General features: G+C 46.5%; 1 protein-coding gene across 4 annotated transcripts in view; it reads left to right on the top strand.

Annotated features, from left to right (window-relative positions):
- The window catches only part of mthfd1l (methylenetetrahydrofolate dehydrogenase (NADP+ dependent) 1 like), a 63,295-nt gene that overhangs the window by 6,062 nt on the left and 37,249 nt on the right, over positions 1–19,984 (top strand). For 3 of the 4 annotated variants that reach the window (XM_083643161.1, XM_083643160.1, XM_083643162.1), the window contains exons 6-19: positions 95–195; positions 557–693; positions 1,468–1,579; positions 1,859–1,914; positions 2,450–2,547; positions 2,896–3,069; positions 6,277–6,413; positions 7,006–7,052; positions 7,792–7,899; positions 8,409–8,483; positions 9,426–9,528; positions 11,238–11,314; positions 13,016–13,156; positions 14,851–14,919. In XM_083643161.1, coding sequence (XP_083499287.1) covers positions 95–195; positions 557–693; positions 1,468–1,579; positions 1,859–1,914; positions 2,450–2,547; positions 2,896–3,069; positions 6,277–6,413; positions 7,006–7,052; positions 7,792–7,899; positions 8,409–8,483; positions 9,426–9,528; positions 11,238–11,314; positions 13,016–13,156; positions 14,851–14,919 — 1,435 coding nt within the window. Of the gene's footprint in view, positions 1–94; positions 196–556; positions 694–1,156; positions 1,281–1,467; positions 1,580–1,858; positions 1,915–2,449; positions 2,548–2,895; positions 3,070–6,276; positions 6,414–7,005; positions 7,053–7,791; positions 7,900–8,408; positions 8,484–9,425; positions 9,529–11,237; positions 11,315–13,015; positions 13,157–14,850; positions 14,920–19,984 lie in introns of those variants that run through there. The other variant, XM_083643163.1, reaches the window with a different exon arrangement.

Raw genomic sequence — 19,984 nt, 5'->3', positions numbered from 1 at the left:
TAGTAAAATAATTACACGACATTCATATATTTTTAGAATGTTGCCGTTCAATAATCTGTATATGTGTATGTATGGTTGTTTTGTCCTGCGATAGGATATCAGATCTGAATATGGGGCGTCTGGTACGAGGGGACGTGAGCCAAGGCTTTGTGCCGCCCATAGCCAGCGCTGTCTTGGAGCTGCTGGAGAGACATGGTGAGGTTCAGGGGAGGGGAGGGCACAGCAAAGATCTGGGTTCAGAAGGTAGGGGTCAAGGGTCAGCTGGACATGGGGTCACATTTATGAGTTATTCTGAGTATCCCTCATGCAACTACTCGAAATTCGATGTCCAACTCAAATACTTCATGGAATATAGTGTGTCTTGACATTTATAGCTCTTGCCTGCCCAGTCACATTAGTATGTGGCATGGTAAATTGCGGAATATAAATCACATTCTATGATGATATCCAGTGAATACCCCCCCCCATTCTCAATAAAAACTGTCAACATTATTACTCAGACATATAAGGCACTTGATGGATTGTGTCCTAATGTTGAATTGAAACATTTCCACAGATGTTCCTCTGGAGGATAAAACGGTGTTGCTGGTCGGGGGTGAAGGACCCCTTGGGCTGGCTCTGCAGTGCCTGATACAGAGAGGTGGAATGGTGACTCTGAAGAGCCACAGGAGCTCTGGGAGCCTACAGAGACAGGTGTGTGAAAGGGAATCTGAGCTATGTTCACAATCACAACCAGTTCCTCTGCTCAAAGGGAGATATAGGTGGGAGTTATGAAAGTTGTGGTCCAACAGATTTTTGTCACCACGCTTGCTGTATTTTACTGGGTTCATTGTGCCTTTTTTTTTTTATTGTCTTGCACGTTTATCTGTAGGAAAGATGAACTAACTGTACATTGTATATACATCATTTTCAGAAATGAGCTAATAGTGCAGCACTTCAAGACGTCTGTGCGTTCAATTTGAGTAAGGTAACCCTTCACTGAACGTTTACAGCAAGAATAAAACATGATTTTTGGCTGTTTTGAGTGCACATCTCTCCACATCATTGTGAATTTTTACCGGCCCATATCATGTCTTCATCCTGTAATTTTACACTTCACAATGGTCTTTAAACTCAACCCTCCATTCGCATTATTCAGTTATTCCTGTTTCATTCAGTTTTATAGGCTGACCACATGGGGGCAGTCTCTCCTTTTTCACATGCAGAGATGATCAACCATGTTTGGCTAACTTGTGGACCACTCAGAGCTTCAAAGACCTGCAGAGATTGGCTGAATAAAAGTTACAAAGATGCATGTAGATATTATGATACACAACGCATCACACAATAATTCTTGACCTCTAAATATTAAATTGTCACCTCTATTCATATTTTTGACTTTGTCCCATATTATTTTTGTTGCCTCTTCCCTCTTAATTGTTCTTAAATGTTTCATATTCACGTTCATCTCCTTTGCTCATTCCCCAGGTGATGCAGGCGGATGCTGTGGTCCTGTTAGGGGCGGGTCATATGGACCTCCCACCCACATGGGTTAGACCAGGGGCTGCTGTCATCCACTGTGAGCCCACCCTGATCACAGGTATAGTGAAGGCTGTTGTGATGTCATCAAGCAGGAAGTAATGCCTGGACGTGTAGAAGAAAAGCAGAGTCTGCACACTGCAAGTTGCTCCCAATGTGTGTGAATGTATTAACACCCCACACCTGTCATGTTTGGAGCTCTGAGCTTCGTTTCATGCACATTGCAGTGTGCTGAGTCAGCTTTTGCTCTATGCTTTATCTTCTGTGTGACACCCGGTTACATTTGGATATGCATGTGTTCACTCGAATGTGTCTCATTTGACTGTATATTGTGTTTTAGATGACCATACCATTGAGACAGGGATCGGGCACCTCACTGCTGCTTACAGGATGCAGGTGTGTCTCTTTGTCTCCCTGTCCTTAATGGACCTTAATGTACTTAAAGCTGCATTCAGCGATGTTTTTGTGTTAAAATAAGTGTTAAATGGCTCTATATTCTGTCAGCAATTACTGAAATAGAGTTTTTGGTCAGTGACTTGAAACCCCCAACCCCCACTGTCCTCTATATCTCTCTCTTTAGTCCTGCAGGCAGGGTGGACGTATCTCCGCAACCGTAACTCGTAGAGAGTCACGGATGGCGGCATTGGATTCGGGTGAAAAGATACATATAGTTCCTTATAGGCATCGCGATCCGACCTTCCGTTACCCAGAAAATGTCAACTTTTCTCTGATTGGATCAAAATTGGCGGCGACCTCAAACTATCCAATCAGAGAACCAAACACTCTATTTCAGTGATTGTTGTCAGAATATAGAGCCATTTAACACTTATTTTAACACAAAAACATTGTTGAATGCAGCTTTAATGTTTGACTGGTAGCTGTTATTTTTGTGTCTATATCTTTCTCTTTCTCCGTCTCTTTTTTCTACCAGAATGTGGTGCGCTGTGGCAGTCGCTGGCTGCAGGTGCAGCAGTACAGAGCCTGGAGGCTACGCAGCCTCAAACTGCAGCCCCTCACCCCTGTACCCAGGTATGGACCATGTCATTCTCAAGGGATGAATCAGTTTGAATGGGAAATTAAGATGTTTGTGCCCATCCCCTGCTCTTTTGTGTGCTTCTTCTTGGTTTAAGGTAGATGTGCATTTTACTCAAAAACTGGTCACAACTTACACAGCTGGACCGTTAATGATAATGTGTCACTTACATAATCAGTACATACATTGAGTTAAATCTACCAGTCCAGTACACAAGACTGTAATCTAAGTTGAACTGTAACTGTCTGTCATTGGGCTTACAAAGACACACCTCTCATACAGTACCTGATGCTTTAAAAAGAGATAGATGTTGATGATGTGTCATGTTTTCTCTGCTTCTGCAGTGACATAGAGATTTCCAGAGCTCAGACCGCAAAGCCAGTGGAGCAGCTGGCTGAGGAGATCGGCTTGCTGTCGGAAGAGCTGGAGGTCTACGGCAGGTCTAAGGCTAAGGTCCGGCTCTCCCTCCTGGACCGCCTCCACGCACAGCCTGATGGGAAATACGTCCTGGTAGCTGGGTGAGTCTGGCAGCCTGACTTTATTTCTTCAGGTTCTCAGATCCCATTAAGTTCAAGATCGCTTTATTAAGAAGATGACTCACAAACTTGAAAACTGCACAATTAAAGCAGATGGCCATAATCAACAAGTTGCCTAATCTCTCAAGACAGATTTTCGATTTGCATGAAAATCTGTCGGCGTGGTCAAAGAAAATCCGGATAATATCATAAATAAAATCGGAGCACTCTGTAAAATTAGCATAAACGGGCGTGGCCGGGCAAGTTGAGTTCCAGTTATTCAGGTACTGAAATGTGCTTGCCCCCAGAGGTTGAAAAACATATATATACATTTATTAATTTTTTTAACGGATGGGTTCCCAGATTTCAAGTTGCCTCATACTGTATTCCAAACAGTAAAGCTGGAAACATGCTACAACATCCGCCTCTACTTGGAGCCTTGCCGACGGCAGCTAGACCTATGTACTCTAACGTCAGCGTGACGAGGGGGTCACCGGGGAGTCCCCAGCAAAATGAGTAAATTGTGTGATTTCACTAGGATTTCAATGACTAGAAGCTAGCCCAAGGAGATAATGTAGTGTATATAATTGGTAATAGCTTTCACTCTCTCCCATCTACATTATATTATACTTGCGTTGTTCACGTCAGCTGCGTCAAGTCACATTTTCGTGGAGCTGCACGCCAGCTGCGCCGGCAGGCTCGCCAGCCACGGCGTAGCCCTCGGCGCATACAGCGAGGGCTCTGACGTTGTAGCATGTTTTCCTTTTAACATAAATCCCAAACAGGTCCACCATCAATGCTTTCAATCATTCAGGGGAATAGGATATTCTACCTTTGATTTCTTTCTAATTCATGTCTGTCTCTCTGCCTCTTTCTCTTTCATGTCCCATATTTTATCACTGCACTGTATTTTATCACAGCTTCTATTTGTCTTGCCTAATGTTTCTGGGTAATCTGAATTCATGACTTCACTGTAAGAGATGAGATGGCTCCCTCTTCCATCTGTTTTCTTTCTGCTTTTGATCTGTCCCGCTCTCTTCATTTGCCAAATAAGTGCCAAATAAGACGATCACAGGCTTAAACATGACACAGATCATCACACACGGGCATTAAACGGCTCTCCCCGGCAGATAAGGATTTCCCAGTGTCCCCATGGGGAAGGCAGTGGTGTAGAATAGAGAGGCAAAGTGAACGTCACTTCCCGCTTCAGCGCTGTACCAGAGATTTTCTTCCGCAATTTATTTTCCCATAGACATTTCGTAAAAGCTTGTAAAAATAGTTTTACTTGGTCAAACCAAACGGTTCAGCTATATTTAGAATCGGGAGAGACCATAGAACATATCACTCAGACCAAAACTTAAAAAAACAAGATCAAGAAAATATTTTCTTTAAACCCACATTCTTTTACGTTTTGGTCCTAGTGAAATGTTATGCGGTCTCTCCTGTTTCTAAATATATCTGAACTGTTTGGTTTGAACAAGTACAACTATTTTTATAAGCATTTTACAAAATGTCTATAGGAAAATAAATGGCGGTTGAAAATCTCTGGTACAGTGCTGAAGCAGGAAGTGACGTTCACTTTGGCTCTCAGAGGACGTTACCTTTCAGCATCCAACCAGCTGTCCAACAACACCTTCTCATCTCATCTAGTCCCTGCTGACTCCATGCTAGTGGAGTTTCAAAAGACCCACTACCCTGTGCAGTTAGACCTTGTGCTTTTGATTTCAGGACTGCACCAGAGTCACTTTCACCAAACACAATAATAGTAATTAAATTTGTCCTAGTTGTGACACGGGTGCAGATATGAACAACTTACTCAGTAACACAGTCCTTAACTGATACAAACGGTACAGCTCACATAATGCCCTGCAAGACATTGCACAGAGACACAGGGAAGGAATAGCACCTGTCAAATAACTCTACTAAAGAGAGAGAGAGAGAGAAATGCTGAGTGAGAGAAACAAATGCTGAGTGAGAGAGAGAGACACGCTGAGTGAAGGAGAGAGGGAGACTTGCTTTTTCCCACCCGAATGGGATAGGCTGTGGAGTTCACTGTCTTATCTCTATAGTGTGTGTGTGTGCGCGCCTGTGTGTGTGTCTGTGCACGTGCATGCATGCGTGTGTGTGTGTGTGTGTGTGTCTGTGCACATGCATGCGTGTGTGTGTGTGTGTGTGTTTGTGAGGCAAGCAGCCAGGGCCTCTCTTTGAAGGGTGTGTGAATGGTGTTATGCTGATAGAGCAGACTAAGCACAGCTCCTTTCATGTATGTGTGTGCAACACAGGAACACAACACACACACACACACACACACACACACACACACACACCTGTTGCTAAGTCAGATATAGCCTTGATTCATAGCTTACGTATATGAACTAACTTTTCCACACATTCATCGATTCATTAGATTGCCTGGCTTGCACATAGTGTGAGGACACTAATTCTATACCCCTCTCACTCACTCACTCACTCACACACACACACACTCACTCACTCACTATCTCTCTATCTCTCTCTCTCCTTCTCCCCCACCCACACATACACACATGCAAATGTGCACACTCGCATTTGTATGTGCAAAGACACAGCCGGAGATGCACGTGCACACCGTACGTGTGTGTATGTGTGCATTTCTCTCTTTCTGTGTCACTTAAACACACACACACACACACACACACAAACACACACACACACACACACACACACACACACACACACACACACACACACAAACACACACACACACACACACACACACACACACACACCGAGTTCCTTAAAGAGCCGACTCAGCTCCACCCAGTGGCTCTGGAGAGGTGAGGGGCCCCTCTCAATTCCAGCCAGCAGCAAGCCTTTGAGACCTGCTGCCAAGGGAACATCATGTCTACCAAAGAGAGAGAGGGAGGGGGCAGGAAGAGAGGGAGTCTGAGTGAAAGTGTCTATAGATAAATGAGGTGGAGAGACCCATCAAAGCATTCTCTTTCTTCTCCTCTGGTGTCCCCTCCTTAATATTGCCCCTGCTGTACCCCCCTTTGTCACTCTGTTACCTCAAAGCGTCCCTTTGGCCACAGCCAAACAGTGATTTATCTACAATGTAATGGCTCCCAGTAGTGCTGCTATATTCATCAGATCTTGAATACAGACGAAACGTGTTTGTACATTCAGCGCTAATTAACGTGAATGAAAAAATATGTATCTCTCTTGTTGTAGTATCACTCCCACTCCACTGGGCGAAGGCAAGAGCACAGTGACCATCGGCCTAGTCCAAGCCCTCTCTGCCCACCTCAAGCTCAACTCCTTCGCTTGTCTCCGCCAGCCTTCCCAGGGACCCACATTTGGGGTCAAAGGTCAGCAATGGACACTTTGATCCTCATGATATAGCCTGTCTGAAAACTGCTCTTCCATCAAATGAATTGCTTCACCACTCTGTGGCCTTTACCCTCCACTTGATCTTGTTACAATTGCAATTACACTGTATATATAGTGCTATACTGTAACACCATGTCATGATCTCTTATATTTTGTTTCATTCCAAAACTCACTGCTTTGAGAATGCATTGCTCAATATCAAAACATAGATGATGGCATCCTCTAAAATGCTGTTATTTTGTAAGAAAAGTTATTACAATACATAACAACTTTTACTTTCATGCCAATCATTTAGTAAGGGCTGATGTCAAACAGTTTCAAATGGTGGATATCTCACTTTTGGAAATGAAACTTTTCGTTTTGTTTTGCTTTCTGCTAATATATTTTGGGTAATGGACAATAACTGTGCAATGAGCTGGCTTTGTCAGCGTGAGGCTAGGATTTCATAGCCTGCTACGGTTTGTAACGGGGTGGAGCGGTTCACTCAGAGTCCACCACGCAGCAGTCCTCCTCTGTGAGTCCCTGTCCTGTTGCCTCTCTCTGACCGCACTACCTCTTCTCTGTGCCTAGGGGGAGCTGCGGGAGGGGGATATGCCCAGGTCATCCCTATGGAGGAGGTAAGACACAGAGACAGACCCTCAGCTGGACGAGTGCTGGCTTCAAAGGCCTCTAAAACACGCAGAGACTGAGAGAGCGAGCGGGAGGGCTGAGAGGGCTGAGGGAAAGAGACCGGTGTCAAAGCCCCTGTGATAAGGCAGCCTCCCCATCTCAAAACACCAGCTCTTTTCAACTTTCTCTCTCTCTCTCTCTCTCTCTCTCTCTCTCTCTCTCTCTCTCTCTCTCTCTCTCGTGCACACCCCTGTGTTTTTTTTTTCATGGACTGTTAAACTAAGGGGTGTGTTTTGTTTCTCTTTGATAGAAGGGCTCTTGCTAAACACAAAGTATATGTGTCATAATATTTTTCAAGTCCTGGGGGACAAAGTCAAAACCATGGGAAGATTTACTTTTATTGTTATAAGTCAAATGTATGATGTGACTGCAGCCGTACGTTAGAGCTCGACTAGCGCGTTGCGTCGCGTTGCCATCGCTGTTGCCATCGCTGTTGCCATCGCTGTGGCGCCAGCATGACATTCTCGCTGCATCACAGAGCAGCACGTTGGCTTTGAATGGATTCATCAGAAAACAATCGATCGAGAACGTCAGAAGATTTTCAGATTTCAAAGAGGGGCGCGGCATTCTTAAGTTTGGGAACCCCTGATCTAAAGAATTACCTGTGTTCCTCTCTCTCTCTCTTCTCTCTCTCTCTCTCTCCCCCTCTTTATCTCTGTCTTCTCTGTTTTCTATCTTATCCTTCAGTTCAACCTTCATCTGACAGGTGACATTCATGCCATCACAGCAGCCAATAACCTGGTGGCAGCAGCCATTGATGCCAGGATGCTCCACGAGGCCACCCAATCAGACAAGGTGACAGTGTGATGATGTCACAGTGTCACACAGTACTTACTCATTCTGTATATACTACTCTGACATTGACGTTTTGACCTGCACTATTAGTACTAACATAACAATCACAATTATTTTGCAAGAAATTGTGATCATACGGTAACTAGCAATCATGCCTATTATCCTTCATGTTTTGACGAAGGAAATTATGTTACTGCACTTTTTTAATATTTAATTGTTGATTTCTTTGTGTGCATCCATACTTTTGGTGCACCATGCAAACTTAAGATAATGAAGCTCCCACATGTGTCACAGTCTTGTCCTATAGCGTCACTATATGTTCAAAGTAGAGGCTTGAATATAGTTTCACAATTATGTCATTGTTAGTTAAACCGAGGCACAGTTTACTGTTTTAATCTCACAACTGAATGTATTCATCACAACTAACCTATGACATCACAGTGTGACTCTCGGTACAATCGTGGAATAGGTAATGATGAAGCTCTGTTTTTGTCTCATATCCCTCGCAGGCCCTTTACAACAGACTGGTTCCTTCAGTGAACGCAGTCAGGCGCTTCTCACCCATCCAGATCGCCAGGCTGCGTGTAAGTCAACCTGCATGGCCCTTAAACACTGTCGTGCCTCTCAGAGCTGCTGATTTCAACAGCAGCCACTCGCCCATAGGCATGCTGTGTTGAGTCGAGCTCCCGGGTTTTGGATGTTTCCACTAGGGGGCCTCAGTGAGCCTGTCTCCGGACCACTGCCCTCTTCACTAGCATTTCCACAATCATTATCCACCCAGGCCAGTGTCTCTGTGTCTTTGTTTATGCCTCATAAAGCTAATATGTGTGTATGAAACTGAGTGAGGCTGTTTCATCGAGTGCTGAAGACAGAATAGCTGATGTTAAGTCATAACAAATGAAAAAACGACAGATGTGATGGAGATGGGAGGGAGAGGTTGGGGTCTCTCATACACCAGCACAGACAAACACTGAGTTGACTTACGCTCTGAGTTGAGAAGTTCACAGGACGGTGAAATATTTATTGGTCTGAATGGATGGAGTGAAAGATAAGGAGACCCATGTGTTTATATACAGCGTGCTCGCAGTGAACCTATTGAACCCGACTGGGAGTTGATTGGCCGGATCGTGTGCGGTCAGTTAGTGGCCGTTTCTTGTAACGTTAACTGGTTGTTTGATATTGTATGTCCAAATGTGGCACACCACAGCAAGAAATGAATCACCGCTGCTGGAGAAAATGAAATGTTAAGGAAACATTATAATTGAGCTCTTTGTTTTTTCTTTTTCTTTTTCAAAAAGCACAAGCAAATACTGGTCAAGTGTTTGGGAAATGGTGCTGCTTATCAAAATAAAATGTCAAAATTATACTATTAAATGATCACAATAAAAAATAGTGTTAGTGTTGGATACCTCAGTAGTGCCATAACCAAAATGGGGACAGACAAACTGCTCCAAAACGCTTACAGAGAAACCACTGGTCCTGTCTTTGTCTCCTTTATTTCTCTCTCTCTCTCTCTCTGGTTCTAGCGTCTAGGCATCGGAAAAACAGACCCCGGATCTCTCACGCCCCAGGAGGTCAACGCCTTCGTCCGCCTCGACCTTGACCCCTCCAAAGTCACCTGGCAGAGAGGTAAGGAATCAGTGGAAGTACTGGCTTTCTCTCTCCACCTCATCCTTCATTGCCATACGCGACATCCAGGTGACCTATATTGAAGGGTAATCCCACTGCATTTCAGTATTCAAATGTACTAGCGTTTCCCAGAGCCCAAAACGAGGAAGGAGAGTCTGTGATCTGTTCAGTAGGATTCATATCTGCTTCTTGTTATTCTTATATTCCCTTTACATTATTTTCTGTTTAAGACACATCATTTAGCGAGATCTCTTTTGAGAGAGATTATCTCTAAAACTAGTCTCACCATTTTAAAATAATTTCCATGTCTTATGTTTGATTGCATTTGTACTGATGCACAGTTCCACTGAGAATGCAATGGGTTCATACAGTGCGGCGTATGATTCTCTGCAAACAAGGATGCCTGGCTGCCTATTCTTGTTCAAAATTAATAGCAGTGCGATCACACAAATCTCATTTGGCTGAAAATGTTTTTGACAAACATCCCAGTCTGAGTCTACAAAGTGGATTTCTGAGTGGAGCAGACGACCCAAGACGACCATGATTCAAAAATTACACTCGTTTCTGAGATGTTTATCGTTTTATGTGGAATCAATCAATCTTTTGTGAATTTGGTTGATTAGTTCTCAAATTTGAATGCATCACAGGACATTGAGACTCTCGTCATTGGGAATTGGGGGTTGATGAATGTGGGTGTGGTGGGGTGGGGATGGGTACCCCTGTGGAAACTGTTGTTTTTAAGTTGTCAGTGAGAACAGCCAGCCGGGGGTGTTGCTATGACTGATGGGGTATTTACCCAAATGGCTCCGGAGGGCATATTTAAGAGAGGAACCCTGGAGATTAAAAACAGATTTACCACCTAAGTCTGCGCCTGTGTGTGTGTGTGTGTGTCTGTGTGTGTGTGTGTGTGTGCGCACTCATGCATGTGTGGGTTTATGTGAACGTTTTATGTATGTATATTCTAAGAATCTGTCTGTTTTCATTTAAGCGCGAAACAACCCACGTTTTTCCCTTTTCTGTTCTTTACATCCAACCAACATCAGGACAATGTTTTGCCCCTGTGGTTTCCTGGGGTCCTGATGGATTGTAATCAGAGCAGAGCCACAGAATAACCAACTCCGAGCCAAGATTATCAGGGAACGGGTCAACTGCCGAGCTATGGAACTGCAAAGTAGCAAATCCTCATACCATAAGCACTTCCAGTGTGTCAACACCTACTCGCAATAAGAGATACAGATCAGTTGTCAGTTATTGGCTTTGTGCACATTGTTCTGTGTCTGCGTGTGTGCGTGTGTGTGTGTGTGTGTGGGGGTGCGTGCGTGTGTGTGTCACAATCACTCACAGGCCTGTACATGTGCTGCTGTATCTGTTTTACAAGATGTGTGGAAGTAGATGTTTACAACCTGTCTGTGTCAAGACCATAAATACATCAATCCTGTGTGTGTGTGTGTGTGTGTGTGTGTGTGTGTGTATGTATCAGTGTGTGTGTGTGTGTGTGTGTGTGTGTGTGGGTGTGTGTGTGTGTGTATCAGTGTGTGTGTGCATGTGTGTGCATGTGCGTGTGTGTGTCCTTGAGGTACGAGGTCAGGTATGCTATAATGTGCCTATTATATGAATTGGCTGTATTTGTGCCGGTCTAGTTGGAGATGCTGTGAGAAGTTGTGCAGGTCAGGGAAGTGAATCTAGTCATGTCCTCCTTGTTTCTCCAGTTCTTGACACCAACGACCGCTTCTTGAGGACGATCACAGTGGGACAGGCAAGCACTGAGAAGGGGCAGATGAGAGAGGTACGTCGTTTATATCACAAGCACCGTCATTTCTCTTCTCAAACTGACAGTCACCTCTCGGATGTTACTAACACCTAGTTTGCAATAATACAGTGTGTTGTTAAAGTGGCATCGAATCTTGGGCTTTTTAGCTTACACACACCCACACTAACTGACTCTTTCACTCTCTCACGCTCACACACACACACACACACACGGTCCCACTCCCCTGCATACCCGCACTTCCCCCCCGTCCCCACGATGACTGTAAGGCCGGCGGTATTTCAGCCATATGTCAGTAGTAATGACAGCTAAATGAAATCCTGCAAATAAACACTTCACCTCAATGGGAAGAGAGCGGGCCTAAGTGAAAGCAAATGTTTAAAGAGGGAGAAAAATGAACCCACCCCCCCCCTACACGTACGTGCGCGCACACACACAGACACGCATGCATGCATGTAAAAGACACATACACACACACACACACACACACACACACACACACACACACACACACACACACACACACACTCCTGGAACAGCCTGTGAGTTAGTTCTGCATATGCTTACATTTACCTCCATCCATTCTCCATTCCTCTCCTCCTCCTCCTTGCCCCGGTGCCAGATACACTATAGCCGCTCAGGGAATTGTCACTGGGAGAGTGGGAATAGACATGATATGTTCCTTGGTGGATTGGTGTGGTTTGTGTTATGTTTCTTTTTTCTTTTCTTTTTTTTTTACATGGATTGGAAATTCCTTTGGTTTTCCATACTCTTCACTATACTGGCTTTCACTCTCTCTCTCTCTCTCTATCTCTCTCTCTGTCTCTCTTTATCTCTCTCTCTCTCTCTCTCTCTCTCTCTCTCTCTAGTCTCTCTTTGACGCAAATCAACACAGAAAGTTGCAACAAAAACAATAGAAACAGATCCCGCTCTATTGTTCCTCCAAAGTGAAGCAAGGCCACGTCCGCCAAACACATGCCTTCTTGGAATGAGACGCCCATCTGTACCGCTTTCCGTGTGTGTGTGTGTGTGTGTGTGTGTGTGTGTGTGTGTGTGTGTGTGTGTGTGTGTGTGTGTGCATGCGTGTGTGTGCGTGTGCGTGCGGGCATGTGTGTGCATTGTGTATTCAGGAATGTGCTGTTTATGATTCACTGCTTTGAAGGAAAAGGGTTGGACTCGGCCGTGGAGCATCCGTCCAAATGTTTTGGCTTTGTAGGGTGTGTGTTACTCGTCATTGGACCTGTGGTTCTGTGTAAACGCAAGTGGTTTCTGTTATCACCTCTCACTGTCACAATAGCTCTCTCTCTGTGTGTCTCTCACACACACACACACACACACACACACACACACACACACACACACACACACACACACACACGCACACACACACACACACTCATTCTCTTTATCTGTCCTCTCTTGGTTTACAGAATGTGATATTGATAGCATGTTTCTAGTGTAATAACAATACTCTTATTATTGGTTAGCCATGTTTGGAAAATAAATGCCATGAGGTCATTTACACATTGCTTATGTGTATATATACCATAAATGTCATCACTTAATAAATCGTATTAGTTTACACTGTCCTCTTCTTAGTAGGACTGTTACAGAGGCTCTACTGAACACTTACTTAGCAGTGAACAAAGACCATGAATTGCTGAGCCTGCTGGACCTGCTGATCTGTAATGCGTAGGGATGGGTTTTTCCTCACTGCAGACTGGCTTCGACATCGCGGTGGCCAGTGAGATCATGGCCATCCTGGCTCTGGCGGACGGCCTGGGGGACATGAGGAGCAGGCTGGCACGCATGGTGGTGGGAAGCAGCCGATCGGGACAGCCTGTCACCGCAGAGGACCTGGTGTGTGTTTATTGCCCCTGTGCTCTTTTCATTCTGGGGACGGGGCAGGGGGGGACCAGGGATTCAACCCTGACGGTCTCACACTGAAGTTATGGTATAAAGAGGCAAAGTGTCCTGCTTCAGCACTGTACCAGAGATTTTCATCCGCCATTTATTTTCCCATAGACATTTACATCTCACCATGCATTCTCCTTTGTATACGTTTTTTTTAGTCCATTTCATGTGAAGGCTGAGCTATCTTTTGTCCATCTCAGTCCGGATAATCTAGTTGTGATGTTCCATTCATGGTAACTGACAGTGTTAACATTCAAGGCAGATGAAGGAATAGGATTATACCAGTTGTCATCTCTTTTCTCTAGATACAGGTTTGCATTTAATTTAGGTTTTTTTCCAAATGTGATGGTTAGGTGTGTTATGTATTGTAATATCTGCATCTCAGCCTACCTGGAAAGATATTTTTTTCCTCATTGGAGATTGAACTGGCCACAACATCGTATTAACTCAAATCTATTGTTTTTAACAAAACGAGGAGTTTCACAGTGCAATAAAGGACACAAAAATGCATTTAAAACTAGGAGGGCACTTGGAGAGTGCAGACCTCCGCCAAGGCCTGCTGACCTCCGCCAAGGCCTGGCTGCTACTATTGTTTTTTCGGGCTATTATTGCGTGAGTCGGATCCCGATCCCCTCCAAAATTAGACGGCTTCTTCCATGGCCCATGATACAGCCTTTCACAAAGTTTGGTGACAATTGAGCCAGTAGTTTTTCCGTAATCCTGCTGACAAACAAACAAACAAACGGCACCGAAAACATAACCTCCTTGGCGGAGGTAATACGAGAACGCAAACACACAACACAGTTGTTGTGTAGGACAGATCTTGTGTGTGTTTGTTTGTGTCTGTGTCTGTGTGTGTGTGTGTGTGTGTCTGTGTGTGTGTGTGTGTGTGTGTCTGTGCACGTGTGTGTGTGGACGTGAAGTAGTGAGCTGCTGAAACATAAGCTGTATGCCTCCTCATTGCCCGCTCTCAATCTCTGGTGAGCACTGTCCCCCCTGCAATTATCCGTCTAGCTTGCAGGCTGGAAACTTCCCAGGTCCCACTCGTCCCAAACACGCTAACGTACCACTTCCACCTCCCAATCAGCACGCCTCATCTAGGTGTAACCTGCCATTAGAGATGTTAAGCAGAGTTTTCGCACCTCGCCAGCTCCAGCCTTAGGGTCAGCTGGCTCTGATTTCCCACAGATGACTGCGCTCTGTGTTGTTTCAGAGCCGTAAAGGAGGATCCCCTATAAAGTTACATTAGTCTTTCTGATTAGTCAGGATGCGAAAACATCACCACCCCTCTGAGCCGTCCCAGATGGGAATATGCTGTGTGACTGTATGTATATGTATGTGTGTGTGTGTGTGTGTGTGTGTGTGTGTGTGTGTGTGTGTGTGTGTGTGTGTGTGTGGGTGGGTGGGTGTGACCAGATGGCTGACAGGGCATATTTTGGGGAGGAAGCATTAACACTTACTCTTATGGTCAGACATGAGGGAGGGAGCACTGCAGACGGTCTAGACCTTTTATCTTGGAGGATTCATTAGTACAGTTACTGTGGGTATTAAAGTTTACCATTTTGGACTCATTTCAGAACTAAGAACCTCCTCTTGCCCCACCACCAACCACTGTGTCTTTCTCTCTCCCGCTCTCGCAGGGTGTGAGTGGAGCGCTGGCCGTGTTAATGAAAGATGCCATCAAGCCCACGCTCATGCAGACCCTTGAGGTGAGTCACTACCGGTCTCAGGGGCATTAGTCCAATGTGCTCTAAATGAAGGACCGTCCAGCCTAGGATGAGTCGCTGAGCCGTTCAGAACACGGCGCTGATCCACAATGAGCTGAACAGCTGGACTGTTGAAGAAAGCAAATTACAAAGGTCCTCAACTACAGTTGGCAGTCACATTTACGTTTTTTGTGTGTTCCCCTCTGCTGTAAGATGTGTGGAATGGCTGCCTCTCCTCTCGCACAGCCAAAAACGTTGCTACGGTACTTCTATAGAAGAGAACGCACACTCAAATCCCGGCAATCCCTGTCGTTTTCCTGCTGAACCAAGTATATTGTGATGAACATCTTCTAGGCCAAATAGGTTAGCAGTCCAAAGGGAAATTGCATTGACCCACATGTGAACTACACCTCACCCTATATCTCTGCAGCAGCCAGAGAGAGAAGGCTCCAGGGAGAGCTTTTAAGAAAGGATGATGGATGGATCTTTTCCTCCCACGCCTCTTTATCTTAATAGCAGTTTAGCAGCACTGTATGCTGGGGACAGGTGGACTCTGGCCGTCTGAGAGCTCAGACAGTCTAGCTGTATGCTGGGGACAGGTGGACTCTGGCGGTGTGAGAGCTCAGACGCTGCAGTGTCTCTGTCTTAAGCAACCATTTGAGTCTGGGTGTGGCGCCCCCATACCTTAACTCTGCCTCTCACGACATCTGGCTTTCATTTGGCTGTGGAGGCATTACCACGAGGATGGATCCACATGTAGACGCACATGCACACATACAGTACTTACACACATGCACACACGCAGAGATATGACCCTAAGCTAGCCCTGTGCTAGTGGAAAACGCCCACATGAGCACACGCAGAGATATGACCCTAAGCTAGCCCTGTGCTAGTGGAAAACGCCCCACATGCGCACACATAGAGATATGACCCTAAGCTAGCCCTGTGCTAGTGGAAAACGCCCCACATGCGCACACATAGAGATATGACCCTAAGCTAGCCCTGTGCTAGTGGAAAACGCCCACATGCGCACACGCAGAGATATGACCCTAAGCTAGCCCTGTGCTAGTGGAAAACGCCCCACATGCGCACACATAGAGATATGACCCTAAGCTAGCCCTGTGCTAGTGGAAAACGCCCACATGCGCACACATAGAGATATGACCCTAAGCTAGCCCTGTGCTAGTGGAAAACGCCCCACATGCGCACACATAGAGATATGACCCTAAGCTAGCCCTGTGCTAGTGGAAAACGCCCACATGCGCACACGCAGAGATATGACCCTAAGCTAGCCCTGTGCTAGTGGAAAACGCCCACATGCACACACGCAGAGATATGACCCTAAGCTAGCCCTGTGCTAGTGGAAAACGCCCCACATGCGCACACACAGAGATATGACCCTAAGCTAGCCCTGTGCTAGTGGAAAACGCCCCACATGCGCACACGCAGAGATATGACCCTAAGCTAGCCCTGTGCTAGTGGAAAACGCCCCACATGCGCACACGCAGAGATATGACCCTAAGCTAGCCCTGTGCTAGTGGAAAACGCCCCACATGCGCACACATAGAGATATGACCCTAAGCTAGCCCTGTGCTAGTGGAAAACGCCCACATGCACACACGCAGAGATATGACCCTAAGCTAGCCCTGTGCTAGTGGAAAACGCCCACATGCGCACACGCAGAGATATGACCCTAAGCTAGCCCTGTGCTAGTGGAAAACGCCCACATGAGCACACGCAGAGATATGACCCTAAGCTAGCCCTGTGCTAGTGGAAAACGCCCACATGAGCACACGCAGAGATATGACCCTAAGCTAGCCCTGTGCTAGTGGAAAACGCCCCACATGCGCACACATAGAGATATGACCCTAAGCTAGCCCTGTGCTAGTGGAAAACGCCCCACATGCGCACACATAGAGATATGACCCTAAGCTAGCCCTGTGCTAGTGGAAAACGCCCACATGCGCACACGCAGAGATATGACCCTAAGCTAGCCCTGTGCTAGTGGAAAACGCCCCACATGCGCACACATAGAGATATGACCCTAAGCTAGCCCTGTGCTAGTGGAAAACGCCCACATGCGCACACGCAGAGATATGACCCTAAGCTAGCCCTGTGCTAGTGGAAAACGCCCACATGCACACACGCAGAGATATGACCCTAAGCTAGCCCTGTGCTAGTGGAAAACGCCCCACATGCGCACACATAGAGATATGACCCTAAGCTAGCCCTGTGCTAGTGGAAAACGCCCACATGCGCACACATAGAGATATGACCCTAAGCTAGCCCTGTGCTAGTGGAAAACGCCCACATGCGCACACGCAGAGATATGACCCTAAGCTAGCCCTGTGCTAGTGGAAAACGCCCACATGCGCACACGCAGAGATATGACCCTAAGCTAGCCCTGTGCTAGTGGAAAACGCCCACATGCGCACACGCAGAGATATGACCCTAAGCTAGCCCTGTGCTAGTGGAAAACGCCCCACATGCGCACACATAGAGATATGACCCTAAGCTAGCCCTGTGCTAGTGGAAAACGCCCACATGCGCACACATAGAGATATGACCCTAAGCTAGCCCTGTGCTAGTGGAAAACGCCCCACATGCGCACACATAGAGATATGACCCTAAGCTAGCCCTGTGCTAGTGGAAAACGCCCACATGCGCACACGCAGAGATATGACCCTAAGCTAGCCCTGTGCTAGTGGAAAACGCCCACATGCGCACACGCAGAGATATGACCCTAAGCTAGCCCTGTGCTAGTGGAAAACACCCCACATGCGCACACGCAGAGATATGACCCTAAGCTAGCCCTGTGCTAGTGGAAAACGCCCCACATGCGCACATGCAGAGATATGACCCTAAGCTAGCCCTGTGCTAGTGGAAAACGCCCCACATGCGCACACGCAGAGATATGACCCTAAGCTAGCCCTGTGCTAGTGGAAAACGCCCCACATGCGCACACATAGAGATATGACCCTAAGCTAGCCCTGTGCTAGTGGAAAACGCCCACATGCACACACGCAGAGATATGACCCTAAGCTAGCCCTGTGCTAGTGGAAAACGCCCACATGCGCACACGCAGAGATATGACCCTAAGCTAGCCCTGTGCTAGTGGAAAACGCCCACATGCGCACACGCAGAGATATGACCCTAAGCTAGCCCTGTGCTAGTGGAAAACGCCCACATGCGCACACGCAGAGATATGACCCTAAGCTAGCCCTGTGCTAGTGGAAAACGCCCCACATGCGCACACGCAGAGATATGACCCTAAGCTAGCCCTGTGCTAGTGGAAAACGCCCCACATGAGCACACGCAGAGATATGACCCTAAGCTAGCCCTGTGCTAGTGGAAAACGCCCCACATGAGCACACGCAGAGATATGACCCTAAGCTAGCCCTGTGCTAGTGGAAAACGCCCCACATGAGCACACGCAGAGATATGACCCTAAGCTAGCCCTGTGCTAGTGGAAAACGCCCCACATGCGCACATGCAGAGATATGACCCTAAGCTAGCCCTGTGCTAGTGGAAAACGCCCCACATGCGCACACGCAGAGATATGACCCTAAGCTAGCCCTGTGCTAGTGGAAAACGCCCCACATGCGCACACGCAGAGATATGACCCTAAGCTAGCCCTGTGCTAGTGGAAAACGCCCCACATGAGCACACGCAGAGATATGACCCTAAGCTAGCCCTGTGCTAGTGGAAAACGCCCCACATGCGCACACGCAGAGATATGACCCTAAGCTAGCCCTGTGCTAGTGGAAAACGCCCAGCCCCCAAGGTGATGGATGGAGGAATGGAGAGGAGGTACAGATTGAGGTTTGATGGATTGATTAAACTGATAACAAACTGCACATCTGGTCTTGGTCTTCCCTGCTCTAGTAGAGCAAGAGCCTACTTAAAGGAACACGCCAAGTTTTTTGGAATACTGGACTGTTACACGCGAAGAGATGAGAGCAAAGACATCAAAATCATCCACGGTACGACTAGCATTATCCAAAGTAAGAAGACTGACCTTTTAGTAATAACAAGTTGTTGTTTTTTCTATTGTATGGCCCGTACATACATACATACATACATACATACTGTACATACATACATACATACATACATACATACATACATACATACATACATACATACATACATACATTTAAAAATGAAATATCTCACTCAATATAGCTGATTATTAGCAGGTTTATTTTAACTTCCTATAACTTCTGATTTTGGTGTCTTCATCTATCACGTAAGTCACCCAAAAGTTCAATGTGTTTTCTAAGCTTACTATGACAATGAGCTATGATACCGTGGTCTCCTTCACTGTCGCTCCTTGAAAAGGAGACTTCTATTTTGAACCAGTAAATGCAACATTACTTATCTGGTCACTGTCTCCTTGGCCTGTGGACACTGGTCAGGGCAGAGTATGGGGCAGTGTTACTCTTAGCCTGTGGTCAGGGCAGAGTATGGGACAGTGTTACTCTTAGCCTGTGGTCAGGGCAGAGTATGGGACAGTGTTACTCTTAGCCTGTGGTCAGGGCAGAGTATGGGACAGTGTTACTCTTGGCCTGTGGTCAGGGCAGAGTATGGGACAGTGTTACTCTTGGTCTGTGGTCAGGGCAGAGTATGGGACAGTGTTACTCTTGGCCTGTGGTCAGGGCAGAGTATGGGACAGTGTTACTCTTGGCCTGTGGTCAGGGCAGAGTATGGGACAGTGTTACTCTTGGTCTGCGGTCAGGGCAGAGTATGGGACAGTGTTACTCTTGGTCTGTGGTCAGGGCAGAGTATGGGACAGTGTTACTCTTGGTCTGCGGTCAGGGCAGAGTATGGGACAGTGTTACTCTTGGTCTGCGGTCAGGGCAGAGTATGGGACAGTGTTACTCTTGGTCTGTGGTCAGGGCAGAGTATGGGACAGTGTTACTCTTGGTCTGTGGTCAGGGCAGAGTATGGGACAGTGTTACTCTTAGCCTGTGGTCAGGGCAGAGTATGGGACAGTGTTACTCTTGGTCTGCGGTCAGGGCAGAGTATGGGACAGTGTTAGTCTTGGTCTGTGGTCAGGGCAGAGTAT

Source organism: Poromitra crassiceps, assembly GCF_964638095.1.
Source record: "Poromitra crassiceps genome assembly, chromosome: 9".
In the NCBI taxonomy this organism is placed as follows: domain Eukaryota; kingdom Metazoa; phylum Chordata; class Actinopteri; order Beryciformes; family Melamphaidae; genus Poromitra; species Poromitra crassiceps.
This window is presented reverse-complemented; position numbering and strand designations above follow the sequence as displayed.